We start from the raw sequence: 21432 nt of genomic DNA, 5'->3' as shown, positions 1-21432 counted from the left end.
AGCTTTCCCATTTCTAATATTTTTTAGCTCCGTAATTCTTCAAGTGATCAGCACAGTTCCAATTTTGGCAACTTCATCATCTCTATCTTTTAGAATTGGCAGCCATGCATACTTTGATTCTAGAAGACATTCCTTAAAGTCTACATCTTTAATCAAGGATTTGATTATCTATGCTGCATCACTTTAATCATCTCAGTCAAAACATAGTCATGTGAGATTTAGCATGTTAGAGGTTCAGTCATAATATTTTGATTTGTTCACCATGGTGCTTTTTGGAGATGGACAATAGAATAAAAATACTAATTTTGAAAGGAAGTGACAATGTTTGAGCAGAGGAATCTTTAGGAAAGCTATTTGTCTTTTACATATTTAGTAAAGTTTAAATCTGTTTCATTAATGAACTGTGTGTTTGGGGTTTGCATCTGTCGTATGAGATAACAGTTATTACTTATGACTGGCATTTATTTTTGTTAAAGATCAGTTATAGAAATTGAGTATTTCAGGGCAAAGCTTTATATTATTGCTGTTATGCAAATCATATTTTTAATGATTTGGTTGCAGGTCATAAAAGATCCTCCTCCGCCTCCTCCTCCTCCAAAAGAGGTATGTAAAGGTTTGGACATGTGAAAGTTGGGTTAATGAAAAATAGTGGAGATAGCTGGATTAAGTGGATAAATCTCCGGATCCTGACAGGATATTCCCCAGGACCTTGAGGGAAGTTTGTGTAGAGATAGCAGGAGCTTTGACGGAGATCTTTCAGATGTCATTAGAAACGGGGATTGTGCCGGAGGATTGGCGTATTGCTCATGTGGTTCCATTGTTTAAAAAGGGTTCTAGAAGTAAGCCTGGCAATTATAGACCTGTCAGTTTGACATCGGTGGTGGATAAATTAATGGAAAGTATTCTTAGAGATAGTATTTATAATTATCTGGATAGACAGGATCTGATTAGGAGTAGCCAGCATGGATTTGTGCGTGGAAGGTCATGTTTGACAAACCTTATTGAATTTTTTGAAGAAGTTACGAGGAATGTTGATGAGGGTAAGGCAGTGGATGTAGTCTATATGGACTTCAGCAAGGCCTTTGACAAAGTTCCACATGGAAGGTTAGTTAAGAAGGTTCAGTCATTAGGTATTAATGCTGGAGTAATAAAATGGATTCAACAGTGGCTAGATGGGAGATGCCAGAGAGTAGTGGTGGATAATTGTTTATCGGGATGGAGGCCGGTGACTAGCGGGGTGCCTCAGGGATCTGTTTTGGGCCCAATGTTGTTTGTAATATACATAAATGATCTGGATGATGGGGTGGTAAATTGGATTAGTAAGTATGCCAATGATACTAAGGTAGGAGGTGTTGTGGATAATGAGGTGGGTTTTCAAAGCTTGCAGGGAGATTTATGCCGGTTAGAAGAATGGGCTGAACGTTGGCAGATGGAGTTTAATGCTGAGAAGTGTGAGGTTCTACATTTTGGCAGGAATAATCCAAATAGAGCATACAGGGTAAATGGTAGGGCATTGAGGAACGCAGTGGAACAGAGAGATTTAGGAATAACAGTGCATAGTTCCCTGAAGGTGGAGCCTCATGTAGATAGGGTGGTGAAGAAGGCTTTTGGAACGCTGGCCTTTATAAATCAGAGCATTGAGTACAGAAGTTGGGATGTAATGTTAAAATTGTACAAGGCATTGGTAAGGCCAAATTTGGAATATTGTATACAGTTCTGGTCACCGAATTATAGGAAAGATATCAATAAATTAGAGAGAGTGCAGAGACGATTTACTAGAATGTTACCTGGGTTTCAGCACTTAAGTTACAGAGAAAGTTTGAACAAGTTAGGTCTCTATTCATTGGAGCGTAGAAGGTTGAGGGGGGATTTGATCGAGGTATTTAAAATTTTGAGAGGGATAGATAGAGTTGACGTGAATAGGCTGTTTCCATTGAGAGTAGGGGAGATTCAAACGAGAGGACATGATTTGAGAGTTAGGGGGCAAAAGTTTAAGGAAAACACGAGGGGGTATTTCTTTACTCAGAGAGTGATAGCTGTGTGGAATGAGCTTCCTGTAGAAGTAGTAGAGGCCAGTTCAGTTGTGTCATTTAAGGTAAAATTGGATAGGTATATGGACAGGAAAGGAGTGGAGGGTTATGGGCTGAGTGCGGGTAGGTGGGACTAGGTGAGATTAAGAGTTCGGCACGGACTAGGAGGGCCAGAATGGCCTGTTTCCGTGCTGTGATTGTTATATGGTTATAGCGAAAGAGTAAAATTAATTTACTACTTTATTATCAAAACATTGAATAAGTCTCGCAGGTTAAGTCACAGAATACAAAAGATGGAAGAAGACATTGAGCTATCAGAGTTTTTAAAGAATTGTATTTATTTGTTTCACGGGGAGGTATTTGATGATAAATTGTGTTTATACCAATGGTTAAGAATAAAATAATTCTGATCTGGACCATACAATTCATATTCATTGGTAATATTTTACGCTGGTCGCAGGTGAAAACTCTGCCACTTACTGCATCCTCTTCAAGTTTACCTTTCAACTTCTGTGGAATTAGAAGTAAGTTGGGATGTGCAATCAGTCTAGCATTCCACTGTTTGCCAATACTCAAAAGTAACCCCTTTCAGGGATATTTTTCAATCATTACCAGCTTAGTACAGAGCGGTAAGATCATTTGTGTAAATATTTATGCGTGCAGTTATTTGATGCGAACAGAATCATTACTTGCTATATCAATCTATTTAATATAGGAAATTATTGCTGATCCAGAGCGAAAAACGAAGTGGCCAACTGTAGATGCATCATACTATGGTGGTAGAGGTGTTGGTGGAATAAAAAGAATGGAGGTATTTTACAAATTTATTACATATTACTGTTTACTTACATTGAAAAAATATCTTGTATACAGTGATTTGAAATTCCTGGAAGGGCCTTGGACTGTAACAAGATCAGATGAACTGAAATATAAACTCTTGTCAGGATTTATTTTATTATGGGTTTCATTTTTTTAGGTACTTCCTACACGTGGTAATTGAATGATAGAAGTTGAATCTAAACCTCATAATTTTAACCTATGTAAATAACTTAAATTAAATGAGGCATACAGGTAGTCCTCGAGTTACAAATGTCCGACTTACAAACAACTCATACTTACAAACCAAGGAAGGAGAACGCCGTCCACCATTTTAAGTCAGATTACGACGCCTTCCGCCATCTTAAGTCGTTGACGTTGACACTGTGTTGAGCATGTAACTTTGTATTTAGCTTAAATTTTTCTTAGCAAGATTCACCCTGACCCGAACCCCCCAGCCTTTTCCAGCCGGCTGGTGGATCAGTGAGATCAGCGCCGGGCTTGAGAACGGAGGTTCCCAAGTTCGATCCAGTGACAGACCACTCCTGAACGCGATGGGTTGATGTCGAGCTCGCAACTCGACCTTGTAAAAAAAAACACTGCCACCTCCTGTTTAAATTCCCACGCGGAATATTGAGGAGGATCAAATACTGGTATGGGAAGTCAATTTCTTTCATACGGACCCAGCACAGTCCCCACATGTCCCATTTAACTGGTCTTAGTGCGGTGGACTTTAGGACCCAAGGATTTCAGTGCGGTGGTTCTTAGGACCCAGCGGAGGTCGGGATCCGCTGCCCCCAGTGTTTCTGTTCCGTTGATGGGAAGCGATTGCAATTGAAAATAAAATGGAAATAATAAAGTGTTTGAAAAGAGGTGAAACATCATTGGTAATTGGAGAAGCATTAGGCTAAATTCGGTCAACGATTGGAACAATTTTAAAGGTTAATGGATAAAGTGAGAATAATGGAGCATGTGGAAGGCCCTGCCCTGACGAAAGCTACAACTACTGTATTATTAAGCAACGCAGTGGTTTAATTATTGGAATACATACATTTCTTAAGTATTTTATTTGCATAGAAAGGTAAAATATATACTATATACTAAGACAAACATTTGACTAACTGACGCTAAATAATACCGGATGTACTTGTTTCGACTTACATACAAATCCGACTTAAAGACGAACTCAGGAATGGAACTCGTTCGTAACCCGGTGACTGCCTGTATTACATTTTAAAAACAGTGAAGTCTGTATGAATGAAAGTGACTTCCCATACCAGTATTTGCAAATAAACCAGCACCCTGTAAAGGTTGAATAGCTAACTGTGGCTGTCAGACCTCTTGATTAATGAAGCTAGTGCTGTCGCTGTGGTGGGGGATTGGGGCTAAATCTGGTTGGAGGAGCAATACTTTATATTCCCTCTGGGTAGCGCCCTCCTCACCATTCCCCTATTTCCATTTTTCTCTCTCAACCTATCTCCTTAGCTGCTCATCACCTCCCTCTTGTTTTCCTCCCCCTTCCCTTTCTTGCATGGTTTTCTGTCCTCTCCTATCAGATTCCTGGTGTCACCTATCACCACCTGGCACTTTTCCTCCCGTCCCTTCACCTTGCTCTGACATCTTATGTTTTTCTCCAGTCCCAATGAAGGGTCTCGGCCTGAAACATCAACTGTACTCTTTTCCATCGATGCTGCCTGGCCTGCTGAGTTCCTCCAGCATTCCTCCAGTGTATTGCTTTGTCATTCGTATGACTATCATGTCGATTTCTTGGGCTGGTCTCTCAGGTCAGTCTGCGGCTGATCACACTGCACTTCCCAATCCCAGACATGCTTATCTACATGGAGCCGGGCTCCACTCCTGGTGGGTGAGCACATAAATGGCCTTGTAAGTTATGAGCTCAGCAAGCAGCAGAGCCACATTATGCATCAAAAGTGCCTAAAGTCCTTAAGAGCAAGAGGATAAGACAATAAGACATGAGAGAATAGGACCAATCAAGTGTGACAGTGGAAAAGTGTGTATGGAACCGGGGGAGGTAGCGGAGTTACTTAGTGAATACTTAGCTTCAGTATTCACTGAAAAGGACCTTGGCGATTGTAGGGATGACTTACAGAGGACTGAACAGCTTGAGCATATAGACATTAAGAAAGATAATGTGCTGGAGCTTTTGGAAAACATCAAGTTGGATAAGTCACCAGGATCAAATGAGATATGTCCCAGACCACTGTGGGAGGTGAGGGAGGAGATTGCTGAGCCTCTGGCAATGATCTTTACATCATCAATGGGGACAGGAGAGGTTCTGGAGGATTGCAGATGTTGTTCCTTTATTCAAGAAAGGGAGTACAGATAGCTTAGGAAATTATAGACCAGTGAGTCTTACTTCAGAGGTCGGTAAGTTGATGGAAAAAGTCCTGAGAGGAAGTATTTATGAACATTTGGAGAGGCATAATATGATTAGGAATGGTCAGCATGGTTTTGTGAAAAGCCTTATGAGCCTGACTGAATTTTTTGAGGATGTGACTGTTGTGTGCATACATCTGCTGATGCCTCTGGACACACCGTCAGTGATGTTCCTGGAATCATTGGGTGTTTCAGGACTTTCAAAATCATACACCCTCCTCCAGGTGACCCAGCTGGGGCTGATCAGACCCCAGCTTGTGTCCAGATGGACTCCATGGCTCCCCTCTTTTGAGCCACAGCCATTTTGTGGCCCTCTCTGCCACATCGGTGGTACTACGGATGGCTCACCTCTTCCTCTCTCCCACAATGTCCAAATTGCTGAAGGCTGTGGCTAAGGAACGGGCTGCGAATCCCCTACAACCGACTTCCACTGGGAGACACCTCGCTCTCCATCCAGCCTGCTGGCAGTTGCTGACCAGTCCTGCGTACTTCGATAGCTTCCTTTCGAAGGCCTCTTCCAAGCGATCTTCCCATGGGACCGTCAGCTCCAGCATCACCACCTGCTTTGTAGACTCAGACACAAGGACAATGTCTGATCGCAGGGTGGTGGCTGCGATATGGTTGGGGAACCTCAGCTGCCTTTCGAGGTCCACCAACAGCTGCCAGACCCTTGCAGAGGTCAGGATACCTGTTGATGTTCTTTTGGCGGGTATTGGCTGCTCCCCAGCTCTGACAAAGGCAATGGTCTGCTTGGAGGGTCGGGACTGCTTCGCCCACTCCACTCCTGCGCTGATGGCTTCGGCGATGGTCTTCAGGACCTGATCATGCCTCCTTGGGTATTAAGGCAGAGTGGAGGATCAGAGGGATCTTGGGGTCCGAGGCCATAGGACACTCAAAGCTGCTACACAGGTTGACTCTGTGGTTAAGAAGGCATACAGTGCATTGGCCTTCATCAGCCATGGGATTGAGTTCAAGAGTCAAGAGATAATGTTACAGCTATATAGGACTCTTGTCAGACCCCACTTGGAGTACTGTGCTCAGTTCTGGTCACCTCACTAGAGGAAGGATGTGGAAACCATAGAAAGGGTGCAGAGGAGATTTACAAGGATGTTGCCTGGATTGGGGAGCATGCCTTATGAGAATAGTTTGAGTGAACTCGGCCTTTTCTCCTTGGAGCGACGGAGGATGAGAGATGACCTGATAGAAGTGTATAAGATGATGAGAGGCATTGATCGTGTGGATAGCCAGAGGCTTTTTCCCAGGGCTGAAATGGCCAGCACGAGAAGGCACGGTTTTAAGATGCTTGGAAGAAGGTACAGAGGAGATGTCAGGGGTAAGTTTTTTACGCAGAGAGTGGTGAGTGCATGGAATGGGCTGCTGGTGACCATGGTGGAGGCGGATACGGTAGGGCCTTTTAAGAGACTCCTGGATAGGTACATGGAGCTTAGAAAAATAGAAAAGGGCTATGGGTAACCCAAGGTAATTTCTAAAGCAAGTACATGTTTGGCATATCATTGAGGGCTGAAGGGTCTGTATTGTGCTGCAGATTTCCCATGTTTCCATATTTCTGTTTCTAAAATCCCATTTATCAGCAAAACTAAACATGAGCAGTGGCTTGCCATCTGGTGCTCCAATCCTGTTCACTTCAATTATTTCATAAACTACAAATGTGATGTCGGTTTGAATTCCATATCAACATCAGAGGCATTTGGGTGGATGATATCATCTGATGTACATTCATGCCATAAGAATGTGGAGCACATTACATATCCATATTGGTAATGGTGCATCATTCTACTTCAGATAAGTATGAATTGGAAGATGGGGTTAACTTGAATGAGAAGGAGAACATAACGGTCAGAATAGGGAGAGTACTGCCCTTGCTGGGGCTTGGTAACATTAACCAAACAGTCAGCTGAACAGTCAAAAATGACATGTGAGTCAGGGTATAGACTCCTAGCTCCTTGGGTTTATTGCAGTCACAATGGCGTGACACAGTGAATAAGGAGTGAAGTTGAAAAGCGACAAATCACAGTGCAATCGCCACTTTGATCCATTCACACAAGTAAGTACACCCACCAAGTAAGAACCTGGTTAGGTTTCCTGCAGGTAGATATTGTAGTACTACAGATAAATAGTATGTGTAAATGATTAACATCTAGGTTAGTGTCCAATAAACTGAAAAATAACATTATATTTCAGCAAAATCTTAGCGACACCTTTTGCATAACTTCTAAACAATATAACATCAATTTACAAGCAATCCTTCTACTGGGGAAAGAACAGGTTGGTTTTAGGTAAAATCTTTTTTAGCTCCTGACATAAACATTTGGTCTTCTGCCAGCCAACGTGCTTTCCTACTTCCTACTTCCTGACTGCACAGGAAATAACCTAATACTGATTGTTTCAATATAAAAAATGGATGTGCTTAATCACAGAGGAGGAAAACAACATAATCAGTTGCCTGAAGGGCGGAACAGGGAGTGTAAATAATTTGAGGAGTAAGGAGGAAATCAAGTAAGAAAAGAATTATCAATAATGTGACCGATATATTTTGAATTATGGTTTTGAATGTACCAATCCATCATGCGAAAATAAAGAGAGAAGAAAATTTGGAATTTGAAGAGAGGTCATTAAAGAGATAGGGGGAGGATGAACAAAAACTGTAGTTGCTATGTTAGCCCTCATACTTTTATGATGCGTTAGTATAATAGAAAACCTTGGGCCATTTGCTGCTGGAAGGGCAAAGTCAATGGGCCTGACCTTTGCTTACAAGCTCTGATTGTCCATTCTTGGGGTAGTATACTTTTACATACGTACTAGGAAGGACTAGACAAGACATTTATATTGGTACCTTCTCAATCATGGTTTTAATTTCATAATAGAGACAAGGGGTGATTGATAAGTTCGTGGCCCAAGGCAGAAGAAGTCAATTTTAGAAAACCTAGCACATTTATTTTTCAACATAGTCCCCTCCTACATTTGCACACTTAGTCCAGCAGTCGTGGAGCATACGGACCTTGGATCTCCAGAAAGGCTTAACTCATCTCGTTCTACCTTAGACCACGAAATTATCAATCACCCCTGCTGTGGACACTTTCTGGAGGTCCAAGATCTGTATGTTCCACGACCACTGGACTAAGTGTGTAAATGTAGGAGGGGGCTATGTTGAAAAATAAATGTGTTAGGTTTTCTAAAATTGACTCCTACCTTAGGCCAAGAACTTATCAATCACCCCTCGTATTGTATTTTGTATGTGAGTAGCTTGATGGGATGGTGCAGAGGTGAAGAATTATAACGGTATTCTTCATCAAGTTCACAAGCTCTGCTCCTTGTAGACAAGGCTTTGACAGGGATATTGAGATTAGGATTGTAAACTGATTACTCAGCTCCAAAGTGCAAGTTTCTGTCTAGGAATGTCTGAAATCAGAGTTTGTACCAAACATTTTGCTCTCCCGTTATATAGGAATGACTCTGCCCCAGGGCATAAGTAAGTAGCATTGTTGCTGTTTACCATTTCATATTTGGTATCTTTATCCATTTCATTCTTTTATATATTAGGAGAGATCTTTACTTAGGTGTTTATCTTGACTTTTCCCAAAAGTTTGTTTAAAATTTGACTTTGGTTTTAAGTTAAGTACATGTTTAACAACATCTCTAATAATTAATTCTAGGGGTTACTAATAGAAGTACATGATGTAACACTCATTTGCATTTGTTAATATTAAGTTCTGTGTAAACACCTTTAAGTAGTTGTACTTTTGAATGACAATACCTACTTTCTGATTAATTTCATTGCTTCCCAGCAATTCAGTTATGTCACTGAGTGTGCAGTTATCATTTTCTGTATTGTTTCCTCAAATACATTTGACATTGCTGATTGATTGTTACTGCTTTTGTTCCTGCTAGGTCAAATGGGGAGATAAGGGATCTACTGAGGAAGGAGCAAGGTTAGAAAAGGCCAAAAATGCAGTTATTACAAGCCCAGGGTATGAAGAGGAACTTCTTTCTCCAAGGTCACCCAAACCTCCTTCTCCAGCTCAAACTTCACCGAAGTGGTATGATCCTATTAAGGTAATTCAAGTCCCATTTCATAATAAACTATATTGCACTTAGGTATTATAAAATTACTAAGAATTCGAAGATCAAATGCTTTGAGTTTCATGACTTGAGTTCCTAGGTATATATTCATTTATCCTCTTGACAATGTCTAAAATAACATTAATCTTCAATGCAAGACAAGGTTATGAGTTTAAGCAACAAGAAAATTGGGATATAGATGTTTCTGATAATATTTGTACCATGGATTAGTGAAAGGAAGAGTAAGCATTAGGGCAAAATACAGCTTTTATCTGCATACAAATGTTATTAATGTGAGCTTTCAAGTTAGATAGCGTTGGAGCATTGGAACACATTGCTTTTTGTACCAGAATAAATCAACCAAGCTTCATTTTGTTTTAGTTTTCTGGCTTCTTTTCAAATTACAGGGCAGACTTGACGCGTTGTGGGCACTGTTGAGGCGGCAGTATGATCGAGTTTCTTTGATGCGACCGCAAAATGGCGATGAGGTACTGATCAAATCCTTTTTAGGGAGACAGGAATGTTCATTTCAAAGAAAAGTGAAGATAAAATAGAATAAAAATATGCAATATTATTTGTTGCTTTACTTCCATTTATATTTTATTTAAGCCAATTGATTTGTTTAAGTCAACTTCTAGAGTCGTCCTTTTGATATCGATGTCTTCTGAAATTATGTTTTAAACATATAAATGTTTATCAACACTTCGCTCAGGATTGCATAAAACATTAAAATAAGTCAAGAACCAACTTTTGTGATTATTCTTTGAAAACAATATTGCATCAAGCTATGCCAAATTTTAAGAACTCAAAAAAAAGGGTCACTTTTCAGGTTTGGCAGGCTTTTAGTCAGTTCCCTGGTAAGTGTTAAGTAGATTTCCGTATACAGTGCAATGGAAAAGTATTGTAAATCCTATAAAGATTTATCTATATTTTTACAAAGGCACATGTTATGCTTTGGTGTGTTTGAAATATATATTTGCCCTACCTTGCCTTGTTAATTAACTACCATCTAAACAGCAAAAGTAGTCTACGGTTTTACTTGATTTGTGTTTATATGAAGCCAAAAATTCAAGTTTGGCTCTGGCTGCATCACATCTTAGTAATGGCTGGAGTTTAGTGGAATTTATCATAGGAAAAAAAGAAAAATGGTGGGTGTATGAAAATCAAAGTATTAGAATCATAGAACACTACAGCACAGTACAGGCCCTTCAGCCCTCCATGTTGTGCCGACCCATATAATCCTTAAAAAAAAGTACTAAACCCACACTACCCCATAACCCTCCATTTTTCTTTCATCCATGTGCCTGTCCAAGAGGCTCTTAAATACCCCTAATGTTTTAGCCTCTACCACCATCCCTGGCAAGTCATTCCAGGCACTCACAACCCTCTGTGTAAAAAACTTACCCCTGATGTCTCCCCTAAACTTCCCTCCCTTAATTTTGTACCTATGGCCTCTGGTGTTTGCTATTGGTGCCCTAGGAAACAGGTACTGACTATCCACCCTATCTATGCCTCTCATAATCTTGTAGACCTCTATCATGTCCCCTCTCATTCTTCTATGCTCCAAAGAGAAAAGTCCCAGCTCTGCTAATCTTGCTTCATATGACTTGTTCTCCAAACCAGGCAACATCCTGGTAAATCTCCTCTGCACCCTCTCCATAGCTTCCACATCCTTCCTATAATGAGGTGACCAGAATTGAACACAATACTCTTAAGTGCGGTCTCACCAGAGATTTGTAGAGTTGCAACATGCCCTCTCTACTCTTGAACTCAATCCCCCTGTTAATGAAGCCTAGCATCCCGTAGGCCTTCTTAACTACCCTATCAACCTGTGCAGCGACATTGAGGGACATATGGATTTGAACCCTAAGGTCCCTTTGTTCATCCACACTCTTAAGTAACTAACCATTAATCCTGTACTCAGTCTTCTGGTTTGTCCTTCCAAAATGCATCACCTCACAGTTGTCTGGATTGAACTCCCATCTGCCATTTTTCTGCCCAACTCTGCAGCCTGTCTATATCCTCTTGTAACCTTCGACAACCTACAGGTCCATCCAGAACTCCTCCAGTCTTTGTGTCATCCGCAAACTTACGCCTTCCATAAGGCATCCTTCCGCCTCTACATCCAGGTCATTTATAAAAATCACAAAAAGCAGGGGTCCCAGGACAGATCCCTGCGGCACTCCACTCGTCACCAGTCTCCAGGCAGAATATTTTCCTTCCACAACTACCCTCTGCTTTCTTCCTTTAAGCCAATTTTCTATCCAAACAGCCAAGGTTTCACTTAACCCATGCCTCATGACTTCCTGGATGAGTTTCTCACGAGGGACCTTGTCAAATGCTTTGCTAAAGTCCATGTAGACCACATCCACTGCCCTACCCTCATCAATTTCTTTTGTTACCTCTTCAAAAAACTCAATCAGGCTCGTGAGGCACGATCTTCCCTTCACAAAGCCATGTTGACTATCCATGAGTAGACTGTATTTCTCCAAATGCTTGTAGATTCTATCCTTAAGAATCCTTTCCAATTGTTTGCAGACCACCGACATAAGACTCACCGGTCTATAGTTCCCAGGTTTATCCCTATTACCTTTTTTAAACAAGGGAACTACATTTGCTATTCTCCAGTCCTCCAGCACTTCCCATGCAGCCAAAGGGGATTCAAAGATCACAGCTAATGCTCCTGCGATCTCTTCTCTCAATTCCCACAACAACCTGGGGTGTATCATATCCGGCCCTGGGGATTTATCAATCTTAATGTTTTTAAGAAGATCCGGCACTTCTTCCGTAATCTCCACATTGTCCAGCACACAGGCCTGCTCTACTTCGACCTCATCCTGATCAAGATCCTTTTCACTTATGAATACTGAAGCCAAGTATTCATTTAGGACCTCCCCAACCTCCTCTGCCTCCAGGCACATGTTGCCCTCTTTATCCTTTAGCGGTCCCACCTTCGTTCTCGTCATCCTCTTATTCTTCACATACGCATAGAATGCCTTGGGGTTCTCCTTAATCCTATTACAATCTCCTTACTGCCTGAATGAATATTAAACAATCAGATACTACATTACAATATACCAAGTGAAAGAATTATACTGCTGAGAGGGCATTTTTAAAAATTATACTTTTGCCAACTAATCCCAGATCTTGGCTCTATTACAGTACCTCTAATATTGTTCCCAAAGATTTACTCTCAAATATATTGTCTTCAAATACCTTCAAATATACAGACCAGGTAATAATTCCATTATCATATTTGGTGGTGATATATTTTTGTACTTTCTCTATTTTTGTACTATCTATAAGGCAATGGTTATCACTGTTTTGCCAATAATAATGTGTTTCCATACCTTGTGTGATACTTCCATTCCTCATGTAGTCCACAACCAGTTCCTTTGTGAACCCAGGTGGAAGCTTGAGAAGAGTTTATGTGTTGTCTACACCAGGAAATCACTGGATCCTTTATCAAGAACACAATAATGAAAAGACATAATAAATATAAATACATAAGATAATACTGTATATATATTGTGCAATTATTGATTGTATGTCTATAAAGTGATGCTGGGCACAGGAGTGTCTGTACTTAAGGTGCCTGACAGGAGATGATATAGTCGTGGTGGTGGGGGGATGTAGAGAGCTTTGTTAGTGGGTGGAAGGATTGATCAGCCTTGCTGATTGGGGAAAGTAACTGTCATGGTGTGAATGCCTTCTCCCTGATAGGAGTCCTTGATCAGGGTGGCTGAGATGATGTTACTGGCCCTTTTGTGGCATCTTTCTGTTTATTTGTCTTTGATGGCAGGTAGGCTGGTGCCAGTGATGTGTTGATTGTTTTTGCTGAGCCTTCCTGTCTGCTGCAGTACAGTTGCCGTACCCTGCAGTGATGTCACATGTTGGCCTGCTCTCTGCTGCACATCTGTGGAAAAACATGAGCATAGATATGCACAGTCCAGCTGTCTTCAGCCTCCTAGCAAAGTAGAGGCATTGGTGAGCTTTCCTGGCTGTGTGGGATGTCTTCTGGAACAGGAGAGCTTGTGTGAGATGCACACTCCCAGGAGTGTGCAGTTGCCCCTGATGTAAAGGCAGGGGTGTGAGTACTGCAAGTTCTCCTGAAGTCGAATACCATCTTATTTGCCTGGCAGCAGTCTTTGAGCATTTCTTCTTCCTGTCTGTAGGCTGTCTCACCGCTGTCGTGCCATTGGTAAACTTGACAATGCGATTACTCGGGTTTTGGCCATGAACAGGGTGTACTGCAATGGGCCCAGCATGCTGCCCTGGGAGGCTCCTGTGTTGTAGATGATGGGGAGGGAGGAGGGGTTGTGTATCCTGACTGTCTGAGGTCTGTTGGTTAGGAAATCCAACACACTGTTACACACTGGTACATTTAGACCGAGGGGTAGGAATTTGTTCACCAAGGTGAGTGGGACAATAGTGTAGAATGCTGAAATGAGATCCAGAAAGAGCATTCTGACATAATTGTCCTTGTTTTCTAGGTGTGTCGGGGTAGGGTAGAGGCACGAGAGATGCTATGGCATCTGTTGTGCACCGGTTCTGTTGGTGAGTGTCCAGTGTGGCAGGAATGGAGTTTTTGATGTTCCATCACCAGCTATTCAAAGCACTTCATGCTTATTGGTGTTAGTGCCACTGAATAGTAGTGGCTTTGTTCGGAAGGTGTAGAGTTCTTTGATACAGGGATGATGGTGGTTGATTCGACGCACGTGGAGTCAGCAGCCGGATGAGTGAAGTGTTGAAGGTGTTTGTGACGACATCGGTGAGCTAGTGTGCACATTTCCTGACTACTTGGCCTGGGATATTGTCTGGCCCAGACACCTTACATGGGCTGACTCTCTGCAGAGTCCTTCTTATGTCCCCTGCTGTAACGGACAGTGGCAGCTCACCTAGGAGAGGGTATCTCTCGTGGCTGGCATTCTGTTGCGGGTTTCAGATTGTGGGTCCTTAGGCTCTTGTACCTCCTCCCGGAGGAGAGCGCATGTCCTAGATGGTGAGGCTCCTTAGCGATGGATGCCACTTTTCGAGTACATATCCTCGATAGTGAGGAGAATTGTACTGGTTATGGAACTGGCTGAGCCTACAGCCTTCTGCAGCTTCTTGCAATCCTGTGCATCGGAGACTCCATGCCAGGCTGTGATACAATTTATCGTAATGCTCTCCACCATATAGCAACAGAAATTATAATGGTCAAATTTTCTCAACCTTCTAATGAAGTAGAGCCATTGGTATGCTTTATTTGTGAATATATCAGTGTGTTGGCCACAGGAGAGATCTTCTGAGATGTTGAGCCAAGGTACTTGCAGTTGTTTACCCTTTCTGCTACTGACCATTCAGTGAAGACTGCTATGTGTTCTCCTGAAGTCCACAGTCAATTCAAGCTTTTGTGACATCACTCAACCAGCCAATCTAATATCATCTCCCTAGAGATGTCATTTGACCTCTGCTTGGCCACACGAGCATGAGTGTAGAGAAGTAGAACTGCGGAGTAAACATGTATCAGTGAGAGGGAGATATTACTGATCTGCACAGATTGTTGACTCCCTATAAGGAGGTCAAGAGTCAAGTTGCAGTGGGAGGTACAGAGGCCCAGGGTTTGAAGCATGATGATTAACACTGAAGGGCTGATGGTTTTGAATGCTGAACTGTAATCGATAAATACCGTAGTACCTGACATAATTTTACTGTTGTCTGGGTGCTCCAAACCAGAGTGGAAAGCCAGTGATATTGTATCTGCTTTAGATAAGCTGTGGTGGTAATAATCCTTTCTGTTCCGGACCTACAGGTAGAAAGGACCTACTTAGGCAAAAGATTTGTCCACCAATTTTGTTTTAAATACAGAAAATAAAAGTAATTTTAATAATCTGTCAGCATATCTTCATTGCAGCGCATACAGCTTTCCTTAGGATTTTACATGTTTCCAAAGATATAATTTACATCTTTACATCTTTACAAAATCACATGTTAACTCCTTTTTCAAATATTGGAGTAGCTGCCTTTATAAAATAAAAGAGCTACTGTGTCCTGAAGAAGTGTCTTGGCCAGAAATGTCAATTGTTTACCCTTTTCCGTAGATGCTGCCTGGTCTGCTGTGTTCCTCCATGATTTTGTGTATGTTGCTTTGGATTTCCAGCATCTGCAGATCTTTTTTTGTTTATGCTGCAGAATGTTTTAACTAATTTCTTGTGAAATTGCTAACTTCCTCATTTAAACGTTAAAGCTGTAGTGCTTTTTGTGGTAATGGGGCTTTTCCTGTGAAAGTATGCTGTTTTCACTGTGTTACAATAAAAAAGCTCTGTGCATTGAAACCATATTGTTGTATAGCATATTTAGTGCTTTCCTGTATTTTGCTTCAAAGTATCTCAATGCCAAGATGACATTGAACAACTGTTGTTTGTGGATTTAGCCTAATGACAAATCCCTATAAAGGGACAAAAATCTAATTCTGCTGAAGGTCTTCTTGTGTCATTTAGTTATATCTATCAGGAAACATAATCACCACTGTATTAAAATATTTTTTAATCCATAATATAAAAAAGACATACATTTTCTAGCACCCTTAACAACCCTAATCTGGTTGACTGTAGTATGTGTGCACCTTGTCTAGTTTCCTTTATCAAAAGATGGTGGCTTCTGCTTATCCTTCTGCATGTCAGGTGAAGAATAGTTTAATGAAGAATGGTTGGATGTAGTTTAGATGCATTATAGAGTGAAAGAATGTGATGAGAGAATTGGAGAGTTGTGATGAATTATCTAAACGCTGCTATACATATAATAGCTCAACTAAAGGCTAGTGTCTCTTTTTGCTACAATATTAAGTAAACAACATAATTCAAATTTTTTCTAACTGATTATATTGATTAATATAATTGAAGCCAAAGCAAACTCTTTCAAAACTGCCTGTGGCTTAAACCCAATTGGCAGGTTTAACTCATCAAGTACTTGTAATTTGGGTAGTTACTGCCTTGATGGTGATGAATGCAATATAAATACCCATGCTCATTATTTATTCTGGACTTGTACTGAAACACTTCATTCAAATAAAGTGTAAAGTTATTTACAAAATATTTGGTTTTGAAACTCCTACTTACAAACTCCTACTTGTGAAACGACTGCTTGCTGAGTTTAATATAAAACTTCACACTACTGGTGAGTGAGTCAAAAATATATAATTTAAAATGTAAGACTTAACACCTCATGTTTGTTTATATCACCTTGGGTGCCAGTTTTGTCCAAGATACTCTAGATCCTGTCAAATAAAAGAATGTTACATTTTGTCTTTCAGTTGTAGTTCATGAGTAAAATACCTCTCCCTCTGGATGCATCCCTCCTGATTCCATATGACATAGGAAAGGTCTAATAGAAATGACAGTGACACAAGACCTGAAGGGACATACTATAATATGACCAGATTTCCCATTAATAAAAATCTCTTTATTAACATGTCTTCGGCCCACCCCAACAATTTTGAAGTAAAGTATTGTAATGTATTAACCATTTTTGTTGTGGAGCCTTTTCATAAGTGAGCAAAGAATTAATTAGCCACTGAAGACTAGGAGGTACTGTATGTGTTAGAAATACTTTCGGGGAAAGTGTTTTCTTCGTGTGCACTTACATCATGATATTAGCAGACACAAGAGGCCTTTACAATGTACATAAAAAACAAGATGTTCTTCCTGTTCTGATGGAATAAGTTTATCAAAAGGACATACAAATTACATAACACATAAAGCATTCTACAACACTAAAGCACAGGGAAAGGTTTATTCAGCATAAACTGGTGACTGTTGTACTTTTCCATTTCTTAATTTTAAGTTTCATTTGAAAGCTTTAATCATCTAAAATAATCCTGTTGTGTTCAGACTCTTGACAAGCATTGAGAATGATCTTTTCACAAAGATGTTAACAATCCCAAGTTGCCTGATGTGTTGAGCAGATGAGCAATCCAAATAGTAGCAGTTTAAAATCTACAAGGTACTATGTTCTTTTCACTAGCTTCTAAGAGCATTTTGAAAAATAAATTCTAATATTTAAACTTTGATTTGAATAATTCTTTATGTGTGGAAAAATAGTATTACAAGGAAAACTGTTTACTTCAGTTGTGGCCTAATTTCTAGTAAACAAACAAATCATTTTTGCATGAGCAGCCGGTTTCAGACATTATTCTCCTCGGACCCAGTGGGCCAATGTTTATCATTTAGCAAGTATTCACCACAGGTTTCAGTGCCTTGATGTTGTAATTGAAGTTTAGGCAGGATGCATCAAAGCTAGAAAAGCTCTTCAGTGCCAACAACTAATGTATGGTGGAGCCACTTTGAGCTTGCCTGGTGTGAAAGCAGAGACTTTGATTCTGGATGTAAATCCTGAGAGAGGGGAGTGAGTGATGAATTTTTCAACAAATGATCTGTGAGGTTACAAGTGCCAGTAGAGGTGTACGTAAGCAGGTTGTTGCAGACATCTGTTAGGATGGGAGGCAGTAGTCCTTACCAGCCTGCAGCAAGTCTGCTGGAGTGTCAGCAGATGCAGTTGAGAGTGGCAGAACAGTTTTGGTCTCACATTTGCTGCCTGAGGGGCTTAAACACCAAAGGTAGAGCAGGGAAGGACACAGCTGTGCTCCTGAACTGGCCTCGGGCACAAATAAGGAGATCTAATGTATTTTGACTCTATTGTGAGGGGAGCCAGGGGAAGATGAGCCACTTCAGAGCGAAGTTAACACAGCAACATCTGCCACAAAGTTTCAGTGGGAGCGGCTGGGGATAGCAGGTAGCTTAGGTAGTCCCCGAGAAAACACTTTTATTTAGCCATACATTCTTCTAAAGATCTGTGTCTGGATAATGTGCGCAGTAGTATCCTATATTGTTTTTGAGGCATCATTTTTTGACTATAGGAGCATTGTATCTGTAAATGATGTTTAGCATATCGTGCTTATTTTTCTTCAAAATAGGGAAGAGAGCACTCACCGGAGTTGTCCTTTAGAACTTTAAATTATGCATTCTTTTATTTCAAATTCAAACATTTTTGGACCTTTGATTTTTTTTTCCAGTAGATTCATATAAGATCCGATTTCCATATTATTTTTAAAGACAGTTCAAAGAACAGCCTGTTAAACCATATTGGACCTGTTAAAAGGTTTTCCACTTCTATTCATTATCACTGTTGCATATTTTCCTTATAATTATGAACAAAACAAGTTGTGTTACACAGAGCCATCTATTCTGTAATGGCCACTCATTAAGTGGATATTATTCTGAAAATGTAAAATCTATGAAGTGTTGAGTCATTAGAAAATTGAAAATTATCCAAGGAAAATTAATTGGCACTAAGCCAGACTTTCAGAAGAAGAAACTGTTATTCTCTCATAATAACAGCCTTTAACTGGCCTTCACAAAACTTCTGGTGTGTGAATGAGAGAGTGAATGTCCCCTTTTCTGATATTCAGAGAAGAGCAGCATAATCTAAGCATCCAGGAGCTTTGCAAGTGCCATTCCTTTTCCTTACGTTTATAAAGCATGCTAATACATTTACACAGTTCAAATGTACTGAAATATTGTCAAAGATGGACTGAAATTTGATCAGGTCTTAATAAGGAACGGTACTACCAGTACCTTGCTTTTGGCTTAGGTCAGCCCTGTGTTTTGGCAGTCTCTAACCCCCAGTAATCCTTGCATTTCTCTGCACATCAAGTTGCTGCTGCTGATCCTGATCTCCAATTCCCCTGTGTATCAGCTCATGACCCCCTTCCATGCTCCACCTACCCCAGCTGATTTCTGACTAACTGTCACCTAATGGTCTCCCAAAGCCTCTGTGCCTCATTCTCCAGTCTGCAGGTCTCTGTTGCCTTGCTCTGCATCACAGCAAAGATTTGACTGACTTCTGCACACTCCCAACATTTTTCCCCTGTTGGAGGTGCCCAGGGACTTGGGAGAAATTATGATTTTCACTGGAGATGTACTCCTAAAATGATTGCCAACTCCCACCTCATCACTTCATCACTTTGTTGCTCCACCTTAGGAGCCAAATGAACATCCACGTGGGCTTAGGTGAACAAGCCTTTGTGTGGATACATGTTCCTGTACTTACCAGCTGGAGGTCAGCGTTACGCTTTCCTGGTGGTGCATTTGTCTTTTTACTGAAATATTTCTTAAGTTCACTGTTTCAAATTACTCCTGTTATATTTCCAAGTCCAGAAAGCTGTTTTCACTTGGCTTGATGGCTAGTTAAAGGTGTGGCTTCTGAGCAGTATAATGCTGCAGATTTCCTGCTGCTGTGTCACACCTCCAGAAGATGGGAACAGAGATCGTGGGTGTAAGGGTTGCTGGCATCAATGGGCATATGAGGCAGGATAGATTACAGGAAATATGTAGGGCAAAGTCCTCTAAGAACTGATATGAACGGTATGGACTGTAGATCAAAAAGATCTGCGAATGTAGAACAAACGGATTTGGAAATACACATTCATAATTCCATGGAAGTGTTGTCACAGGTAAATAGGGTTGTAATGAGAGCTTTTGGCACATTGGCCTCATAAGGCGTAGGAGCAGAATTAGGCCATTTGGCCCATCAAGTCTGCTGCACCATACAATCATGGCTGATCCTTTTTTTCTCCTCCTCCTCAACCCTAGTTCCCATGCATCAGAATATCGAATACAGGAGTTATTATATTATTTTGAAGTTGCTGAGGCCAAATTTAGGGTTTTGTGTGCAGCTCTGATCACTAACCTATAGGAAAGACACCAGTAAGATTGAAAGGGTACAGGGAAAATTTACAAGGAAGTTGCCACGTCTTGAGGCCTGAGTTATATGGACAGTTTGAATAGTTTAGGACTTTATTCCCTGGAGCGTAAGTGAATGCGGGAAGGTTTGGTAGAAGTTTACACAATTAAGAGGGTTGTAGGTGGGTAAAAGCAAGCAGACTTTTTCACTGAGGTTGGGAGAGATTAGACCGAGACATCATGGGTTAAGGGTGAAAAATGAAATATTTAAGAGGAACCTGAGAAGGAACTTCACTCAAGAGTGTGGAACAAGTTCCCAGTGGAAGTAGTGGATGTGGGTTCAACTGCAACATCCGAAAGAAGTTTGGATAAGTAGACGGAGTAGGGAGGGCTATGGTCCAGGTGTGGGTCAATGGGACGAGGCAGAGTAACAGTTCAGTGTGGACTAGACAGGGTAAAGAGCCTGATTCTGTGCTGCAAACCCCCATGACTCGATTGCTGTTTCTTTCTCACTGAACGAGCTTTGATATTGCTGGAAAATATTATTTTAACCACTCTTGCACGTTGTGCTTTCATAGAATTATCACAATGCATGAAAATATGACATTTCAAATGCCTTTTCCACTTGTTAAACAGAATGAAACAAATTAATTGGAATGGTTATTACTATTGCTAAGATTAGCTAAGGGCCTATAGAAAATAGTTTATAATTTTTATGTTGAATGATACTGTAACTAATTTTCTTGTTTAATAATTCCTTCTCAGTTATATTGCTTAATTGATAAGCTGTTTAGAAGTCCCAGATGGCTTTCATCATTTGGAAAAAAAAGCAAACTGATAGAACAGTTTCCAAGTCCTCATAAATTTGAAGATTCATCTGAAATTGAAAGGAGCTATCAAGTGTATTTGAGCAAGTCACTCAACATCAGCTGAGTCATGTGCTCCCTCACAGGAGTCACAGCTCTCAAAAAAATTAACTCATTGTTGTACCAAAATGTTTGGAATTTTCTTCAGTGGATGAATTTTGTCTTTAACTCTTTTTTTTTATCTTGTTCAAATTTATTTGTATCTTAGTCTCAGATGTTTAAGATTTGAGGAGGGAAAAACCAAAATCTGGCCGCTTGACTTTAAATTTTAATCCGTCTCTTAGGGAAGTGAAATCACTCTGATTTATTCCATTAAAGCTTCTCATAATTTAATATACCTCAATTACTCCACTCCTTGGTTTTCAGTCTTCCAAAGAAAACCACCCTATCGTACGCAATCTTTCCTGTGATTTTATGGTCCAGATAACATCCTCAAAAACACAAGAGATTCTGCAGGTGCTGGGAATCTAGTGCAACACACATAAATTGCTGGAGGTACTCAGCAGGTCAGGCAGCATCTGT

The 21432-nt window shown here is 40.6% G+C and overlaps 1 protein-coding gene across 2 annotated transcripts in view; it reads left to right on the top strand.

Annotated features, from left to right (window-relative positions):
* antxr2a (ANTXR cell adhesion molecule 2a) overlaps positions 1-21432 on the top strand; it is a 226464-nt gene that overhangs the window by 136880 nt on the left and 68152 nt on the right. For both annotated transcript variants that reach the window (XM_073065216.1, XM_073065215.1), the window contains 4 exons: positions 562-603; positions 2746-2841; positions 9153-9317; positions 9731-9811. In XM_073065216.1, the coding sequence (XP_072921317.1) occupies positions 562-603; positions 2746-2841; positions 9153-9317; positions 9731-9811 (384 nt within the window). The remainder of the gene's footprint in view (positions 1-561; positions 604-2745; positions 2842-9152; positions 9318-9730; positions 9812-21432) is intronic.

Source organism: Hemitrygon akajei, chromosome 13, assembly GCF_048418815.1.
Source record: "Hemitrygon akajei chromosome 13, sHemAka1.3, whole genome shotgun sequence".
NCBI lineage: Eukaryota > Metazoa > Chordata > Chondrichthyes > Myliobatiformes > Dasyatidae > Hemitrygon > Hemitrygon akajei.
The sequence above is the reverse complement of the archived record's forward strand: the minus strand, read 5'-3'. Positions and strand labels throughout refer to the sequence as shown.